Source organism: Trifolium pratense, linkage group LG1, assembly GCF_020283565.1.
Source record: "Trifolium pratense cultivar HEN17-A07 linkage group LG1, ARS_RC_1.1, whole genome shotgun sequence".
In the NCBI taxonomy this organism is placed as follows: domain Eukaryota; kingdom Viridiplantae; phylum Streptophyta; class Magnoliopsida; order Fabales; family Fabaceae; genus Trifolium; species Trifolium pratense.
In genome coordinates this window covers 33,547,564-33,563,436 of record NC_060059.1, presented here as the reverse complement: position 1 = coordinate 33,563,436, position 15,873 = coordinate 33,547,564, and the positions used below count along the sequence as shown (strand labels likewise).

At 29.6% G+C, this 15,873-nt stretch overlaps 1 protein-coding gene and 1 long non-coding RNA gene across 2 annotated transcripts; both read left to right on the top strand.

Annotated features, from left to right (window-relative positions):
* Nucleotides 1–1,770: 1,770 nt before the first annotated feature.
* Nucleotides 1,771–3,112, top strand: LOC123902311. Its single transcript, XR_006807537.1, has 2 exons — nucleotides 1,771–1,867; nucleotides 2,921–3,112. It is a non-coding gene; the product is annotated as an uncharacterized LOC123902311 (long non-coding RNA).
* Nucleotides 3,113–9,465: 6,353 nt separating this feature from the next.
* LOC123902330 (glycine-rich cell wall structural protein-like) lies at nucleotides 9,466–10,493 on the top strand. The gene is made up of 2 exons (XM_045952022.1): nucleotides 9,466–9,588; nucleotides 10,170–10,493. The coding sequence occupies exons 1-2, from the start codon at nucleotides 9,489–9,491 to the stop codon at nucleotides 10,391–10,393; spliced, it is 324 nt and encodes a 107-aa protein (XP_045807978.1). The 5' UTR covers nucleotides 9,466–9,488; the 3' UTR covers nucleotides 10,394–10,493.
* Nucleotides 10,494–15,873: the final 5,380 nt, after the last annotated feature.

Below are 15,873 nucleotides of genomic sequence, written 5' to 3'. Positions count from 1 at the left end.
GCGGTTTTTGCGGTTTGCGGTTTTGCGGTTTGCGGTTCAGTAAGAAAGCCATCCAAATACATCCAAACCAAATGCGGTTTTTGCGGTTTTCGGTTTGGTTTGGTTCGATTTGCGGTTTTACTTTTGGATTGGTTCGGATACGATCACCCCTAGTTGGTTATCCATTAAATCACTAGCAAAAATAAAGCAAAACAGCTCAACCCATTTACGATGTCCTATTTTTTTTAAAGAAAAAACATTGGTAAAAACTTTGTTTCATAAATTTCACCATAATTTTAAGACTTATACTTATGCGCCGTGCATAAATTAATTGAATTTCTTGTCATCACATGTACATCATAAAACTAGCATTTCACACCTATAATGATAAATGGACAACATCATCGTTCTCAATTCATATGCTACCAATCAAGATCATTGTTATACCATCTGAATGTGGTAGATTCACTTACTAATAATAGAAACTCAAGAAAGAAAAAAAAAAAGAGATAAGAATGAACCAAATAATAAATGTCACTAAAATTTAATGCTCTAGCTTATTCCATTTCTGTCACACATTTGCCTATAAATACCAAACACTGGACCACTTCATTTTCATCGTTAAGTTTGAAAGTGAGTGAGTACTTAGAAAAAATGAATTCCAAGGCGTTACTTTTTCTAGCCATGTTGTTGGCTTCCAACATTCTCATCTTTGCAGAATCTGCACCCAAAGACTTGGACAACAAAGATGGTAATCATATTTGATATCATATGTGTTTAAATCTTAATCATATATGTATAGTTAATTGGCTTTAAAGAGAAATAATCAAGACATTAAATTCGAGTGGTTAATGAACAACTCTGGGATGAATCGTTCGGGAGAATCCGAATTTGATTCTTGATGGAAACAATTTTTTGTCAAATTTTACATACATCGTGGCCGAATTTTTGATTGTCAGGAGACCCTTCTTTTGAGAATTAGAGAGTTAGTATAAAATAATTAAGAGAAAAATGATTATTTCTTAATTTGGTAGTTTATAGTCAATTGCACCATAAAACTGAAACTGACCGTAGATGATTTGAGTTTATAATTTTATCAAACTTAATGAAGCTCTTATTATTTTTACATTATATGAAAATAAGTTATAGCTTTTTGGATTTTGTGAAGTTCATTATAACTGTTATAAACTATTTCTAAGCATGAACAATAATATGGAAGAATAGAGAGGAAGAAGAGAAAGGGATAAGAGAAAGGAATAAACTTATTCACAAGTGTGTGTTTACATGGAAATAAGAGTGTCATTTATAGGACACACTAGGGGACAAGAAAACCTACCACATAATGGACATTCATTACATATTATTCATAACACTCCCCCTTGAATGTCCATTAAGGATATGCCTCATTAAAACCTTACTAGTAAAAAACCCATTGGGAAAAAAAAATCCTAGTGAAAGAAAAAGAGTACATTATCCTTTGTGTGTGAACTGCCTCATTAAAAACCTTACCAGGAAAACCCAGTGGGACAAAACCATGGTTAAGGGAAAAAGAGTGCAGAACATATTTATATCTCCCCCTCATAAAGACAATTATATATGAGACGAAGAAAATTTAAATAATCTTCTGTAGTAGTTGATCAAAAGCTTTACTTGAAGTTGACTTTGTAGAAAGATCTGTCATATCTTCTTTATTATGTTCTTCTCCAAATTAGCAGTGAGTCCGATATTATCTTCATATTGAATTGTTGCATGAACCATCCTTTTGTAATAAAAACATCAAGTTTATTGTATGTGTTGAATTACAGACCTCGACAAAAACGTCTTCTCAACTTGCTTGATGTAGTGCTGAAATCTTCACACGATTGGATGATATTGATGTTTCTTTAAGGTATAAATATTATGCTTGACTTTGTTCCAATATCTGTGTTAGCTGAATAAAATATCACGACATGTATAACTATAACTATATATAGTAAAATATATCAGTGTCTTTAATTGAATTAAGATATGGTACTTCAGGACCAATTCAAATTGTTCATCATTTTTTAGATGCATTACACGATCTTTGCTCAGATCAAATGACATCACAACCATTTTAGTACACAACAGATTTGTCCATGTCAAACTGTTCTAATACTTTTGCTATATAATTTTACTATAAATTTGTGATTCCAAATAAACTTTGTGCATTCAACATATTTCTTTAATCTACGAATTTTAGAAGCTCTTCAGGAGTTCTGATAATATTTATAGTAAATGATATTTCTCAACAAATATATTAGCATTTGATATATGGTACTTCAGGACCAATTAGTAATTCACTATTGATGAACTTACAACAATTTCATATAGAATCATGTTTTATATAAGGTTCATGATTCACGAAGCATTCTTCAAATACTTATTTTGTAAGAAATGACAATATCTCAAGCTCTTCAGGAGTCTCTTGATCATATTTTTATCATCGATATAAATCTTAAATATATCAAATTTATTGCCAAATATTTTCTTAAAATGTACAAATTGTCATTTTCATATTTCTCACTTGGAAATATTCAACAAGAATATTATACAACATGCATATAGATGTTGCCCGAGTATATAAGGAGAGTTATTCATGTTTATAAAGTCATCTCTCCAATATATATGTGTCTTACGAAAATTAAATCCTTTTAGGATTTTCATATAATCATCATTATCAAGTGAGCCAATCAAATACGTTAAAACACATATTTCACATAAATTGAGTATTTCATATGCTACTCAACTTAATTAATTACAAAGAAGTTTTGGAATTCACTTTAGGTGAATATGCTTCTTGAAAATCAATGATAGACATTTATCGATATACTTGAATAACCATTCAAACTCTAAATATTTTATTTTCATTATTTTCTTTTTTCTTGAGAACTTATTCATATCGAATTGTTTCCATCTGCAGATGAAATGGACTACTAGTCCAAGAATATTTCGCTTTGCAAAGCTACTTTAATATTGTATCAATCACGTCTATCTATTTAGTCAATAATTTCATTGTCTATAATCCTTAATAGACTTTGATTCATGATCCTCATTATTTCTTGTAATATATAGCGCTATAATATATAAATAATCATCGTCAACGTTGATTTTCTTTCGGTTTCATCGTATTCCATTCATGACATAATTCGTCGAGATCTCTTTATTTTCATAAATTTCAGGTACCTGATAAGTTCTTCTGAACTGCAAAATCAATTATGTCGAATGTTCTTTTGGAATTTTCATATCCTCACTTGGGTCATCTTTGTTTTTAGCTCCTTTTCCTATTTGAGGATTTTTATCTTTGGAACCGACTGACCTACCACGCTACAGGGTGGTTAAAATTCATTTGCAATATAAGATTGTCCAACAGGGACATCTATTTTGATTGGAGCATTAGCAGCTGATAGTTGATTTCATAGACTTTGCAAATGATATATCTTTTGAACATCTAGTTCAATCTATTTTATATGAGGATCAAGATGAGATAATAATAATTATTTATTTCAAGTGATTCATTTGAACTTCTGGTTCATATTTTTCAGCTGCTTATTCCCTCCCCCTAATATTGGGAAAACTAATTCATCATCACTTGAAAATTATCCTTCTGGGTTATAAACAAGTCCCTAATTATTGGCTCAATATAATTTATAAGGGATGAAGAGTCATATCAAATATAGTTTCCCAATATTCTTTAATAATTCATCGTATTGCATTATATTGGAGCAATCGGAACATACCAACACATCCAAAAATGCTTATATGAAAATATTAGATTATAAAACTAAACTTAATTGCAAGTTAAGGGGAAGACTTTTGTATAATAACATATTGGCTTGAGCAAATCAATATCTCAACATATATATTTAAATGTTCCCAAAATATAAAATAGAACTTGAAGTATTGATCTCATAAGTATCGATCATGTAATTAACTTTAGACGTCTAGAGAATGGATCGTCAATTCCATTATTTTTTCTTCTTGTATTATCATATTCTACGAGATGTTCTATATAATTTTAATTGACATTCGATACTTATCAAATACTTTCTAGAAAATTAAATATTAAATGAGCTCTTAACCAAATTAGTAAAAATAATCTCACAAACTTCTGGTTGTGAGTTGACAACAAACACACATGTGACCATTTCGTTGTTGCATAAATTAAAATTATAAAGTTCTAATTGGTTCACATCATGATCGGTGTATTGATTTATAAATATCACCTTTCGTATATTCTAAAAATAAAAGATGCTCATTTACTTAATTTATCAACTTTTTTTTTGGGAAGTAGTAACACATAAAAATGATTAGATTGAAGAAACTTCAGGCCCTTCAATACATATAATATTATTTTATATTTCGCATCATAATAGATTCGGGATGACCCATCCGATCTTGCCAATTACAAACTTAATATATATGATTTAAATTGTAAACTTCTGGTTTACTTGAACATGTGCTTGAGTTGCACAAATATTATAAGTATTTCCCAAACTAGAGACAAAAGGTTGATACTTTCTTTAAAAAAACATGTCTCGTAATATTGAGATACGAGGTCTCCTTCGTTTTAATAAATTTCTTGGAGACTTGAAAAATATAATGTATTCTCAACGCGTTCTTGTTTTTCCTTCATATGTAAAAATATATTAGCTCTTCCGGAGCCATATTTTTGCATTGTGCAACATTAATTTCTTCAATTTATTTAATGGGTATAAAAATAGAAGACTATCAATTAAATGATTGAATAAAAATAATAGACAATAAACGGTTTCTTATGTTCCAATGGCTTATCATTTTATTTAATTATGGAGAATAAAAATTGATTCTTAAATTGTTCAAGAACTGTATAACAAATCAAATCAGTTATTTATCCAATCCTTCAGGGATTGATGTTTTTGAATTCTTCTAAAAGATTAACAAGATATTGATTTTACTTATATCTATGAATCTTCGGGATTCATATTTTAAAAGATATTTTACGGTACTTTTATAAGTGTATGCTTATGAATCTTCAGGATTCATATTTTAAAATTTCATCATACTATGAATCTTCAGGATTCATATTTTAAAGTTTCATCACACTATGAATCTACAGGATTCATATATCACCACGATACTTCTGGATCGTAGGTTTGTGAATTAAAAAAAAAACGAGAAGAAAAAAAATCTGAAAAAATAGAATAAAAAAAATCATAGATAAAATAAAATTGTCACTTCCCATTGTTGCTATATCTTTCTTGAAATGGGAGAGACTATCGTGCTGATAACGTGTTGTGAAACAAAATGAAATGATGAAGAAACTTTAGCGCTACGAGAGATGAGTCAAGAATGTGTTTTAATTGAAGTTCGTGATTTATCACATACAAGAGATTTGTAATTTTTTTTTCTTCTGAAGGGTTCTTGCAACAATTCAATATGAAGATAACGTCGCAAGACTGCTAATTCGCGGAGTAACATAAAAGGAAGATAGAGCAAATTTTCTACAAGTCATCGCCAAGTAAACTTTTGAACAACTACTACAGAAGATTATTTGATTTTCTTCATCTCATATATAATTGTTTTTATGAGGGAGAGACATAAATATGTTCTGCACTCTTTTTCCCTTCACCATGGTTTTGTCCCACTGGGTTTTCCTAGTAAGGTTTTTAACGAGGCAGTTCAGTTCAAACACAAAGGATGTTGTACTCTTTTTCCTTCACTAGAATTTTTTCCCAATGGGTTTTGTCTAGTAAGGTTTTAATGAGGCATATCCTCGATGAACATCCAAGGGGGAGTGTTATGAATATTTAGTGGATGTCCATATAAGTTCTAGGCCCATGTTATTGGCCCATTATATTTGCTTATAAATAGAACTCAGGTATCATGTAAAGGATACACTTAAGAATAATACAGACTATGTTATTCTACTCTCTTCTCCTTTTCTCTTTATTCTTCCCTATTATTCCTATTGTTTATACATAGTTTTATAACACTGATTATTTTATCTGTGATTAATTTGTAGATAAAATAGACACTCAGGGATATTATGGAGGTGGAGGTTATGGTGGTCGATGGGGTGGTGGTGGTTGGGGTGGAGGAGGCCGCGGTGGTTGGGGTGGTGGGCACGGTGGTTGGGGCGGTGGTGGACGCGGTGGTGGTTGGGGTGGTGGGCGCGGTGGTTGGGGTGGAGGTGGTTGGGGCGGTGGTGGACGCGGTGGTGGATGGCCTGCCGAAAACCATGATGCTTATACCGACGCAGAACCTCAGAACTAAGAAGGAAGTAAGGAACTATTGATAAGAGTGGGATCTTATAAATTACTACTACAATAAATAAAACTTCATGTGAAGTGTACTTATGTAGAAAAAAATAAATAAATAGAATCTTATGTTGTATTTTGCTAAATTCAAATGAATAATACTATATACTTATAAACTTTGCATACATATATCCTTTCTATACTTCTTTCATTTTTGCACGATATATATTATCAAAGTTACATTTTATTTCTTTGATTCAATGACTTATAGCACTGCACTGTGTAGAACGATGTGGATATGATTCAATCATCTTATGTTAGGGACGAAGCTGAGCAAGTCTAGCATGAGAAAGGCATGTAGGTTTCTCATGGTGGGAAATAAATTTTTACCTTTAGATCACAAAGGTCTATCATAAGCTATAATAAAGTGTTCACACCATATTATATCATCTTTCATCAAAATTATTTTTTAATTTATATATTATTATTATTATTAAATTAATTATATGTTATTATTAAATTAATTTTTATATGCCAAAATTAATCTTTCTAATTTATCTTTCAAAGTTTATATTGTGTATGCAATTTTTAATCTTTGTCGATATTATTTTCATTTCTTAATCCCTATTTATTTTATTAGTAATTGTATTTGTTGTTACCTTCATTTTTTAAGAGTAAGGGAAAAATAGAATTCTCCGTGTTAATTTATCTTTTATCTGCTCAATTCACTAAATTAACATTTTTAAAGTATGTTTGTTACATATTATTTGAGAGAAAAATCAACATTTTTAATAGTTTTATTTTTGTTTCTTTAGGCTTTGAAACAATTTCTAGTCTAAAAATATAATTTTTCTCATTAGAATAGAAATTAGTTTATTATTTTAATAATTATTGTAAATGAGAAAGAATATTTAAAAAAGTCACTATTAGGAGGTTCGATCCACTGCAACTGCTGTCGGAGAAGGCTGAAACCACGTACTTGATGTCAGAACTGGCCACCGAATCATTAGGTGATCCAGCGGGCCGGATAACAGTGGAAAAAAATCACTATTATATAGACAAAAACAAATCAACTTAAAAATGAGATATTAAAAAGGATTTATCAACCTTCTCTATTTCTAAGTTCGATTTTTAAGTTCGATTTAATAATAATTTTAAGTTCGATTTCTAAGTTCGATTTAATAATAATATTATATAAATTAAAAAATAATTTTGATGAAAGAGGATAGAATATGGTGTGGACACTTTATTATAGTCTATAGTAGACCTTTATGATCTAAAGTTAAAAATTTGTTTTCCACCATGGGAGACCTACATGTCTTTCCCATGCTAGACTTGGCCGACGAAGCTACGGCTTGCAATGGGGTAGCCAAAGCTACCACAAAATATATTTTCTTAATTGAATAAGTTGGTAATCATCGTAATCCTAATAATATATATATTTAGCTATTATAAATGAATTTATTTGTATTATTAAAAAAAAAATGAATTTATTTGTCAAAAATGAGTAGAAACATAAAAGGTCAAAAAATATTCGCCACCGTAAGCCTTATATTATATATTCTCTTATTTTTTATTTTTTTTTGGTACATTTATATGTTCTCTTATTAACTACGTAATAGTTAATATTTGATTGATATACGACATATCATGATTCTCAAGATTAATTACAATCGTAAATACAAATATATACCAACAAATTTCGTTCGTGTTGCTGGGATTTTGAAAATAAACATAAATAAGGTTTTTGTTATTGTAATTAATGTCAAACACAAGAACAACGTTAGGGTATAATTCAAAAAATACTAGTAGATTGGGTGTCATTACTTGGAACAAAGTTAATTAGTAGACAAAAGTAGTTACAGCTTGTTAATGTGATTAGTTATTAGTTAGATTACTTGGTGTTTAAGTAAATGACTAAGCTAGGTGTGTTTATTAGAATGGTTAAGACTATGGATTGTATTGAAAAAACCCAATTGAAATAGTACATAAGAGAGACATACATCCAATATGCAAAGATATAACATGGTCATTCAATAAACTCCCACACAATTACACTTTCATTCTCTCTTATTCTTCTCAATATTTCTCGACGTCGGTCCTAACAAATTCCCATGACGAATTCAATATTATCACACGCGAAACAAGCGCCGATCTCATCGATGGCAACCAAATCAAGAAAACGACCTAACTTTTTTCGCAACATACAACCCCATAAAACTAAAAACCCTAAAATACCTTGTGGAGCCACAAATTCACAACTCAACAACCTCAAAATATGATACCAAAATAGGAAAACTTTGGTGACAAGTAACAAACAAATGATCAACCAATCCTAGCTAACACCACCCCACATGACATGACGCACATTGGGACTCACAAGTGATCTTTATAATCACCTTGCATTTAAATAGGTTTTACCGAGTCGGCAATCTTTCTTAAGTTGTCAAAAGAAGACCCTAACATTTGTTGGTGCTCACAACATCCAAACCTTTGATAACAACTAGGATTCCTCAACGGAGTACGTAGCTCACATAAGCTAATTGGATCTTTATAAGTACGTACTTAATATAATAGCCGATTTAACTGAAAAACAACCATTTGGATTATGCTTCCAAACCCAAGAATCCACAACGGTTGAGATTGGTGCAACATTCAAAGTCGCGATTAAATTATCTACAAAGTCAAGCTTCCAATTCCATATTAAATCTTTTAGTGTGATTAATGTGAAAATAACCACATACACCTTTCCATTCAAAAAAAAAAAAACCACATACACCTAAATTTCAAATGATAATTATTTATAAAAAAAAAAAAACCATATACGTCAAGATATTTTACATACCCCAAGTTTCATGCATGCAGCACTCGTGTACCGAAAATTGATTGAAATTATTGTCATCATATTACTTGAAAACTTGTACCTCATAAGTGGACATTCTCAATTTGAATGCTACATACCAATCAAGATATATCATGCAGTATATGAGCTTTTTATTGCTATAGTATTTCTTAGTTCTTACAATATAATCTGAATAACACTAATTGGTACACTTACTAATAATAGTAACTCGAGAATGAACACGTAAGGTCATACAAAGGGGAAAGATAAGAATGATTTTTATTAAATGTCAACTAAAGAATTTAATACTTTTTGTTTTATTCTTCCTCTTCTTGCATATAAATACACAACTTTTAGCCACTTCATTTTCATCGATCAAAACTATTATAGAAATACAATATAGTTTCATAATGAGCTATAAGAAAATGAATTCCAAAGGGGTCTTTTTTCTAGCTATGTTATTGGCTTTCATGGTTCTCATTTCTGCTGAGAAATCTGACAAAAAAGATGGTAGTAAATCTTTTTCTCGAGTTTTCACAATTAATTAATTGTAGTAGTTATTTGTTAATTATTACAGTATATTACAAGGGAGGCCTACTCTATCTTTTCATAAATTAAGGATATATGTCTATCAACCAATAAGAACAAGTCAAATGAGTGGATTTACATGTGGTACCCACAAGAAATTTGTAACAAACTTTTGAATTTGTACATGTGGACTTGTATATAGCTTGTTCTCATTGGTTGATGAGTAAATACCCTCAATTTATGAAATGTATTAATCAATTTATTTTATTTTTTGAAATTGAGAGACTTATAATATTAGATAACCCCTCATGTTACAATAAAAAAAATTCAAGTTTAATCAATCCCTTATATAGATTAATTCCCTAAAATGAAAAATTGAATATTCTTTCAAGAATATATTTACGTTTTATTATTAACAATTTGTAGGTTACCTTCTTTTTCTTTATTTTTAATATATCACTTTTTAGTTAGTAATATTTTTTATACTATTAGTCAGCAATATATAATCAATACAAAATACCAGCAAATTATATATCATATCGTTTTTTCCTATTGGTTTGTAGATAAAGCAAATGGGATAGATGAAAACAAATTTGGCTATTATGGAGGTTGGGGTTACGGCGGTCCATGGCGTGGAGGTTGGAGATACGGTGGTCCATGGCGTGGCGGCTATGGTTGGGGAGGTCCATGGCGTGGTGGTGGTTGGGGCGGTGGTTATGGTGGATGGGGTGGTGGTTGGCCAAAGGGACACAATGATGCTAATATTAATGCTGAACCTGAAAATTAAGCCAAGAAGTTGAGCGAAGAGTGGGCTCATGTTATTATATGTATGTATATGTATCACAATAAATAAAACATCATGTGTGGTGTGGTGTAGTGTAGTTAGAAATATCATAAAAGGAAGAATCTTGTGTTTGTATTATACTTTGATTTGATGAATAAATAATAATACACATGAACTTATATATTTCCTTTTAACATATATATATTAATGAATATGACATCTTAAGAATTGTTTCATAGAGATAGAGAGCATGTGTGTGATGACAAATAAAAAAGCCGTAAGAAAGAGTTGGTTTATGAGAAAAGCATAGAGGTATAAGCTCAAATATTTTAGTTGATATGATGTCAGTTTTTAAGATTGTTATATTTTAGTTATACTTAAAAGTTTATATTTTAGTTATATTTTAGCTGAAATATATTTTTGGGATTAATTTCTTTTTTGTTTTGGTTCTTTCTTGCAATTTTATTTTTGGATTTGGTCTCTCTAATTGGATGACTGGGTATCATTATTGACACATCATCCTTGTTTGCCACGTCACACACTTCCATGTTAGCCTCCGTTTGCCACGTTATCATTTTTGAAACGGCACTTAATAATAGGGACTAAAACCAAAAGGATTTGCACATACCGGGACTATTTTAACACAAAAAATGATACATGGACGAAAACCAAAAACTCGCGAACTTACATGGACGAATTGATCATTTAAGCCATAGAAGAATATCATTGACATTGCATAACATAACAAAATAAGGATTACAAAGAATTTATAATAATATCTAATGGACTATATTACTAATATATAAAGGCCAATAACTACCAACATAGTATGACACAAGTGGTAGATATTTGGGTCCCTTAATCATTTGGTCATGTGGGTTCGATCTTTGGCCGGTGCGTATGGAGAAGCATTTGTTGGGAGAGGTCAACCCCTTAAATGGATCTCAGTTACCTCGAAGGAATTAATCTCTGTAATTGCGCGCGAAGGATACATTTGGTTTACCAAAAAAAAAAGACCAATACCTAAAGTCATATTATTTAACACTTTCACTCAAACTCACGATGCAATGAAGCATCGGGAGTTGTCAAACATAAAATGAAGAACATACTTAGTATTAGTAATAAAAATTCAAAACATCTTACTCTAATAACAAAAAATGTAATTAATAATATAAATTAAAAACATCTTATTCTAATACTTTCTCTCCGGCTTAAAGCTCACTAATTCCAAAATCTTGTTAACATATTACTTTTTCTCAAGTTGTTTAGTGAACATAATTTCATTCTTAAGGTGAATAACTAAATAGTTTTAGTGAACATGTATTTACTGACTGAGTTATGTTTACATAGGATCTGATACTAATATAGTTTACTTTTTTTTTTCTTAACAATTAGCCACTATAATAACTTGCGTCTATAAAAATTTTAATAAAAAATATAATTTTATTTTTTTAGGTTATCATGATATTAGTACGAAGTTTTCACCATCATTAACGATGATTAACGTAACACCCCATTTCGATTATTAGTATTTATTTAATTATTCGATTATCCCATGTGATTGTTTGTGTTTATTTTATTTATGAGGGCATAATAGTCATAATCGGATATTAATTAGTTGAGAATTATAAACTAAGTTAGAAGTGATATAATTATTGAATTAGATTAAGTTAAGGGGTGAAATGAGTAGAGTGGGGGATGCTAATTGGAAAAATATAGAAAACCCTATTTATTAAGTAACTTAAAGATAAAAGCCATTTTTATTTGTCACAAAAAGAACAAACCAGAAGAAAAAGAAGAGAACGGGAAAGAAGAACCAAGAGGGGAGAAGAGAATCCAACCAAGACAAGGTATGAGGGTTTGATTTTATAAGTTAGAGATAAGCTAATAAGAGGGGAGAAGTGCTTTTCTTCTCCAGCTCAAACTCTCTTTATCTCTAAGTGGGGGGGTGGGGGGGTTTGTGAGGGTTAAAGGGAATGTGAATTTTTATGAATCTTTGTGTTGTTTTATTGATTCCATATGTTTATGCATGATCTAAAAATGATTTGATGTAATAAAAATCCATGTTTTGATTGTTGTTGTTGTTACTTGTGGATTTTAGTAAGTTTATGAGTTTAAGTGAAAACCCATGAAATAAATGCTTATAATTGATGTTTTAAGTTGTTTTTAATAAGCCATAAGTTTAGTAATAGTTAGATATAATCTGTCTAAGCTTAAATAAGTGATTTTGTGAGTTTTAAGTGATTATTGGAGTATTTCCGAGCCAAAACGCATCCTGCAACAATTTTGCAGTATGAACAGTGCAGTTGCGACGCACTTGGCTGACGCTAACCTGGAACTCTGTTCTGTTGTCCAACATTGACTTTTTGTTGACTTATTTAGCCGGGAATCATCTTGCCCAGTTTTCGCGTAGATACCTGAGTTAGATTTCTTAGATAAATCTTGGTTTCTGCAGTATGCTATTTTGTTGGCATACTTTATATATATTAAGTGAACTTCATATGCTTATTTAATTGGAATTAATGGTTTATTGTTGATGCATGATTCATATATCTTAATAGATGATTATGCAATGATGTGAGTATATCTCTATGGATTAAATGATGGTGAATGTGTTGATTGAATTATGGTGATGAATTACTTTGTTGAGATTTTTGGATTATGTTATCCAATATTGGTGAAGTTAATTAACTATGTTGTTAATTAAACGATGTTGATGTTTATGATTTAGGATGAACCATATGTTTGGTATATGCACATTTCATGCATTCATAAGTTGTGCCTATTGATGAGTATCCTAGAGACGATGATCTAGTTTACTGTTATTCTAGAGACAATGATATAGAATGTTTTAGAGACAATGATCTAAAACACTTGGATTAAGTTATCTAATAATATGATGAATTGGTACCACATGCATATAGATATGCACTAGATGACATGACATTATTATGTGACATTAGAATGCATTAAAAATTATGTGGCATTCGTAATTGATAAATGATATTTGTGTATTCCTTATTTGTTGGATGTTTGTATTCCTCAAATTGGTGAATGAATATGTCTGAGTATGTCTGTTACCTGAATATACTTAATACATGTGTGAGTTGTCTTTATTTAAAGGTATTAAAAGGATAATACTTAACCAAATATTTCCGCCTAAACTTGTCAAATTCATCGCAGCTCATTGTTTGAAGAGTTGTAGGATCACTCTATCACTCTTCTCTTGTCTCATATTTCTTGAACTCGTATTTCTTGAACTCATTCTAATTTGATATATACCTTATACCTTATGATTCATGTATTAGTTGTGTATTTATAGAGTCTTGGTATTTAGATGAAGTTTGTTGAGATTTAATTATGAATGGATTTGAAGTAGTTCATATTAACTAGAATTACTAGGATGTGCTTCATTATCTTTTATAAATTTGGATGATGTTCAAATTAATTTAGATGAATGTGTCAAAAAAAACAAATTAACATAGATGAAGTTAGTTAACATTTAAGACCGAATGGAGTTGAAGTTGTTGCTAGTTATATGTATAGTGATAGTTTTGAAGTTATAGTTTTTTTTTTTTTTTTTTCAAATTTAGCATTTTAATTTTTTGGAATGCAAAAAGAACAAAAACTAATTATGAATTATGTTATTTGATTACATTTTATAAATTTTGAAGATACTACTCATAATAGTTGAATATTAAGGTTGTGTTTGGCCCTTCTTATTTTCTATTCTCTGGTTCTTTTATTTTCTAAACCTACATTCTTTTAAGAAGAAGTGGACCAAACACAATTTTGATGAAGTTTTAAAATTAGAAGTTTTTTTTTTTAATGAAGAAAACACAATAATAATCATATCTTTTAAGTTATTATTATTAGTTGTTATTATCTTTTTTTTAATTTTTTTATTATTAGGATAATTACCTGTTATTATCTATTTTGGGCTTTGTTATTATTATCTTTTTTTCAATGTTTATCCAAATATTATTTGTATCGATTTTTTAGTTTGTTATTATTAAGATAATTATCTTTCAAAAATCACATCTAAACGTAGTATAATATTTTTTTTATTAAAAAAAATGAATTTCATAAGCCTATTATTTTTAATAAATTTGTATTAAAATATCAAAAAATTTATAAAAATATTTTACTATACTTATTTGAAAATTAGTCCATAAAATAATAGGACATTGTAAAATTTTATGCGATTATTTAAAAAATTATTTGATATATAGTACTTTATCTGTCCCACAATATTGTCACGGTCACATTTGACCATTTCATGCACACACATTAATTAAAAAACAATAAATGAATTAATAAAATAATGTTGATTTAACCGAAATATTAAATAATGATGATTTAACCAATTACCCTGGTGTATTTCGGGATTTATAAGGGATGGTTTAGTGTCTTAGGTGGATGAGTTAGGGACTGAAAGGATAAGAAAATTGAAAGTTCGATATTCACCCACAATAAAAGTATAAAACTAACAATGTTAATTGCTAATTAATAACATTGATGTATTTCTATTATCATAAATACAAAGTGGAGAACGATAATTTGGGGATGATAATGTAAAAATTGGAAAATAAGCAATTAATGTTATATTGAAAACTAAGCGTAAGAAAAATTGCATTTATGTGACGGAGAGCGTAGATACATAATACATAAATATAATAGAGTTAAAATTGATGATAACTTTTTATTTCTAACATATATAATTTCATTCTAACATCACATGCATGACTCAATAAGTCATATTTAATAAATAAAGAATGAGAAAAATATGTATTTTTTTGCAAGATAAAGTGGTGGTTCGTGCATGTAGATGATGGTGTTGTGTTTGCAAATTGTGGTTGAAATGCATGACTCCACATGCTTACTTCATTATAATGAAAAAAATCAATTGTGTGTAATTTATTTAATATTCAAAATTGATTTTTTCAATTTAAAACTATGATATTTTAATTGTATTTTTTTTTTTATCTTTCCTTTAGTTAATAAATAATGCATTTGCTAAGGTATGATGATAGGTTTCTAATACTAGGTCTTGTTCTACAGGTTCTGTTAGGGACTTTACTATTTTAAAGAATTTTAATGTGACCATTCATCCTTGAAAAGCTCTGATGATAAAAGAAATTATTTGGCAACCTCCAATTACCAATTGGGTGAAATACAATACGGACGGAGCTAGCAACTTAATTACTTTTTCTTGTGGTAGAATTTTTAGAAATAGTGATGCTGATCTTTTGTGTTGTTTTGCTGAGAACACGGGCTTGGGATCAGCATTCAGTGCTGAGCTTATAAGGGCTTTAAGAGCCATTGAAATAGCTGCTAATAACAACTGGAACAATTTATGGTTAGAGACTGATTCCACTTTAGTGGTGCTTGCTTTTAAATCATTCTCTTTGGTCACTTGGAAATTAAGAAATAGATGGTTCAATTGTTATGTTCTTATTAGAAGTATAAATTTCATAATCTCT

Excerpts from the sequence above, each read along its gene's own strand:
- LOC123902330 (XM_045952022.1), top strand. The coding sequence starts at position 9,489 with ATGAGCTATAAGAAAATGAATTCCAAAGGGGTCTTTTTTCTAGCTATG. Across the intron at positions 9,589-10,169 it reads GAAATCTGACAAAAAAGATG|ATAAAGCAAATGGGATAGAT; the intron begins GTAGTAAATCTT and ends ATTGGTTTGTAG.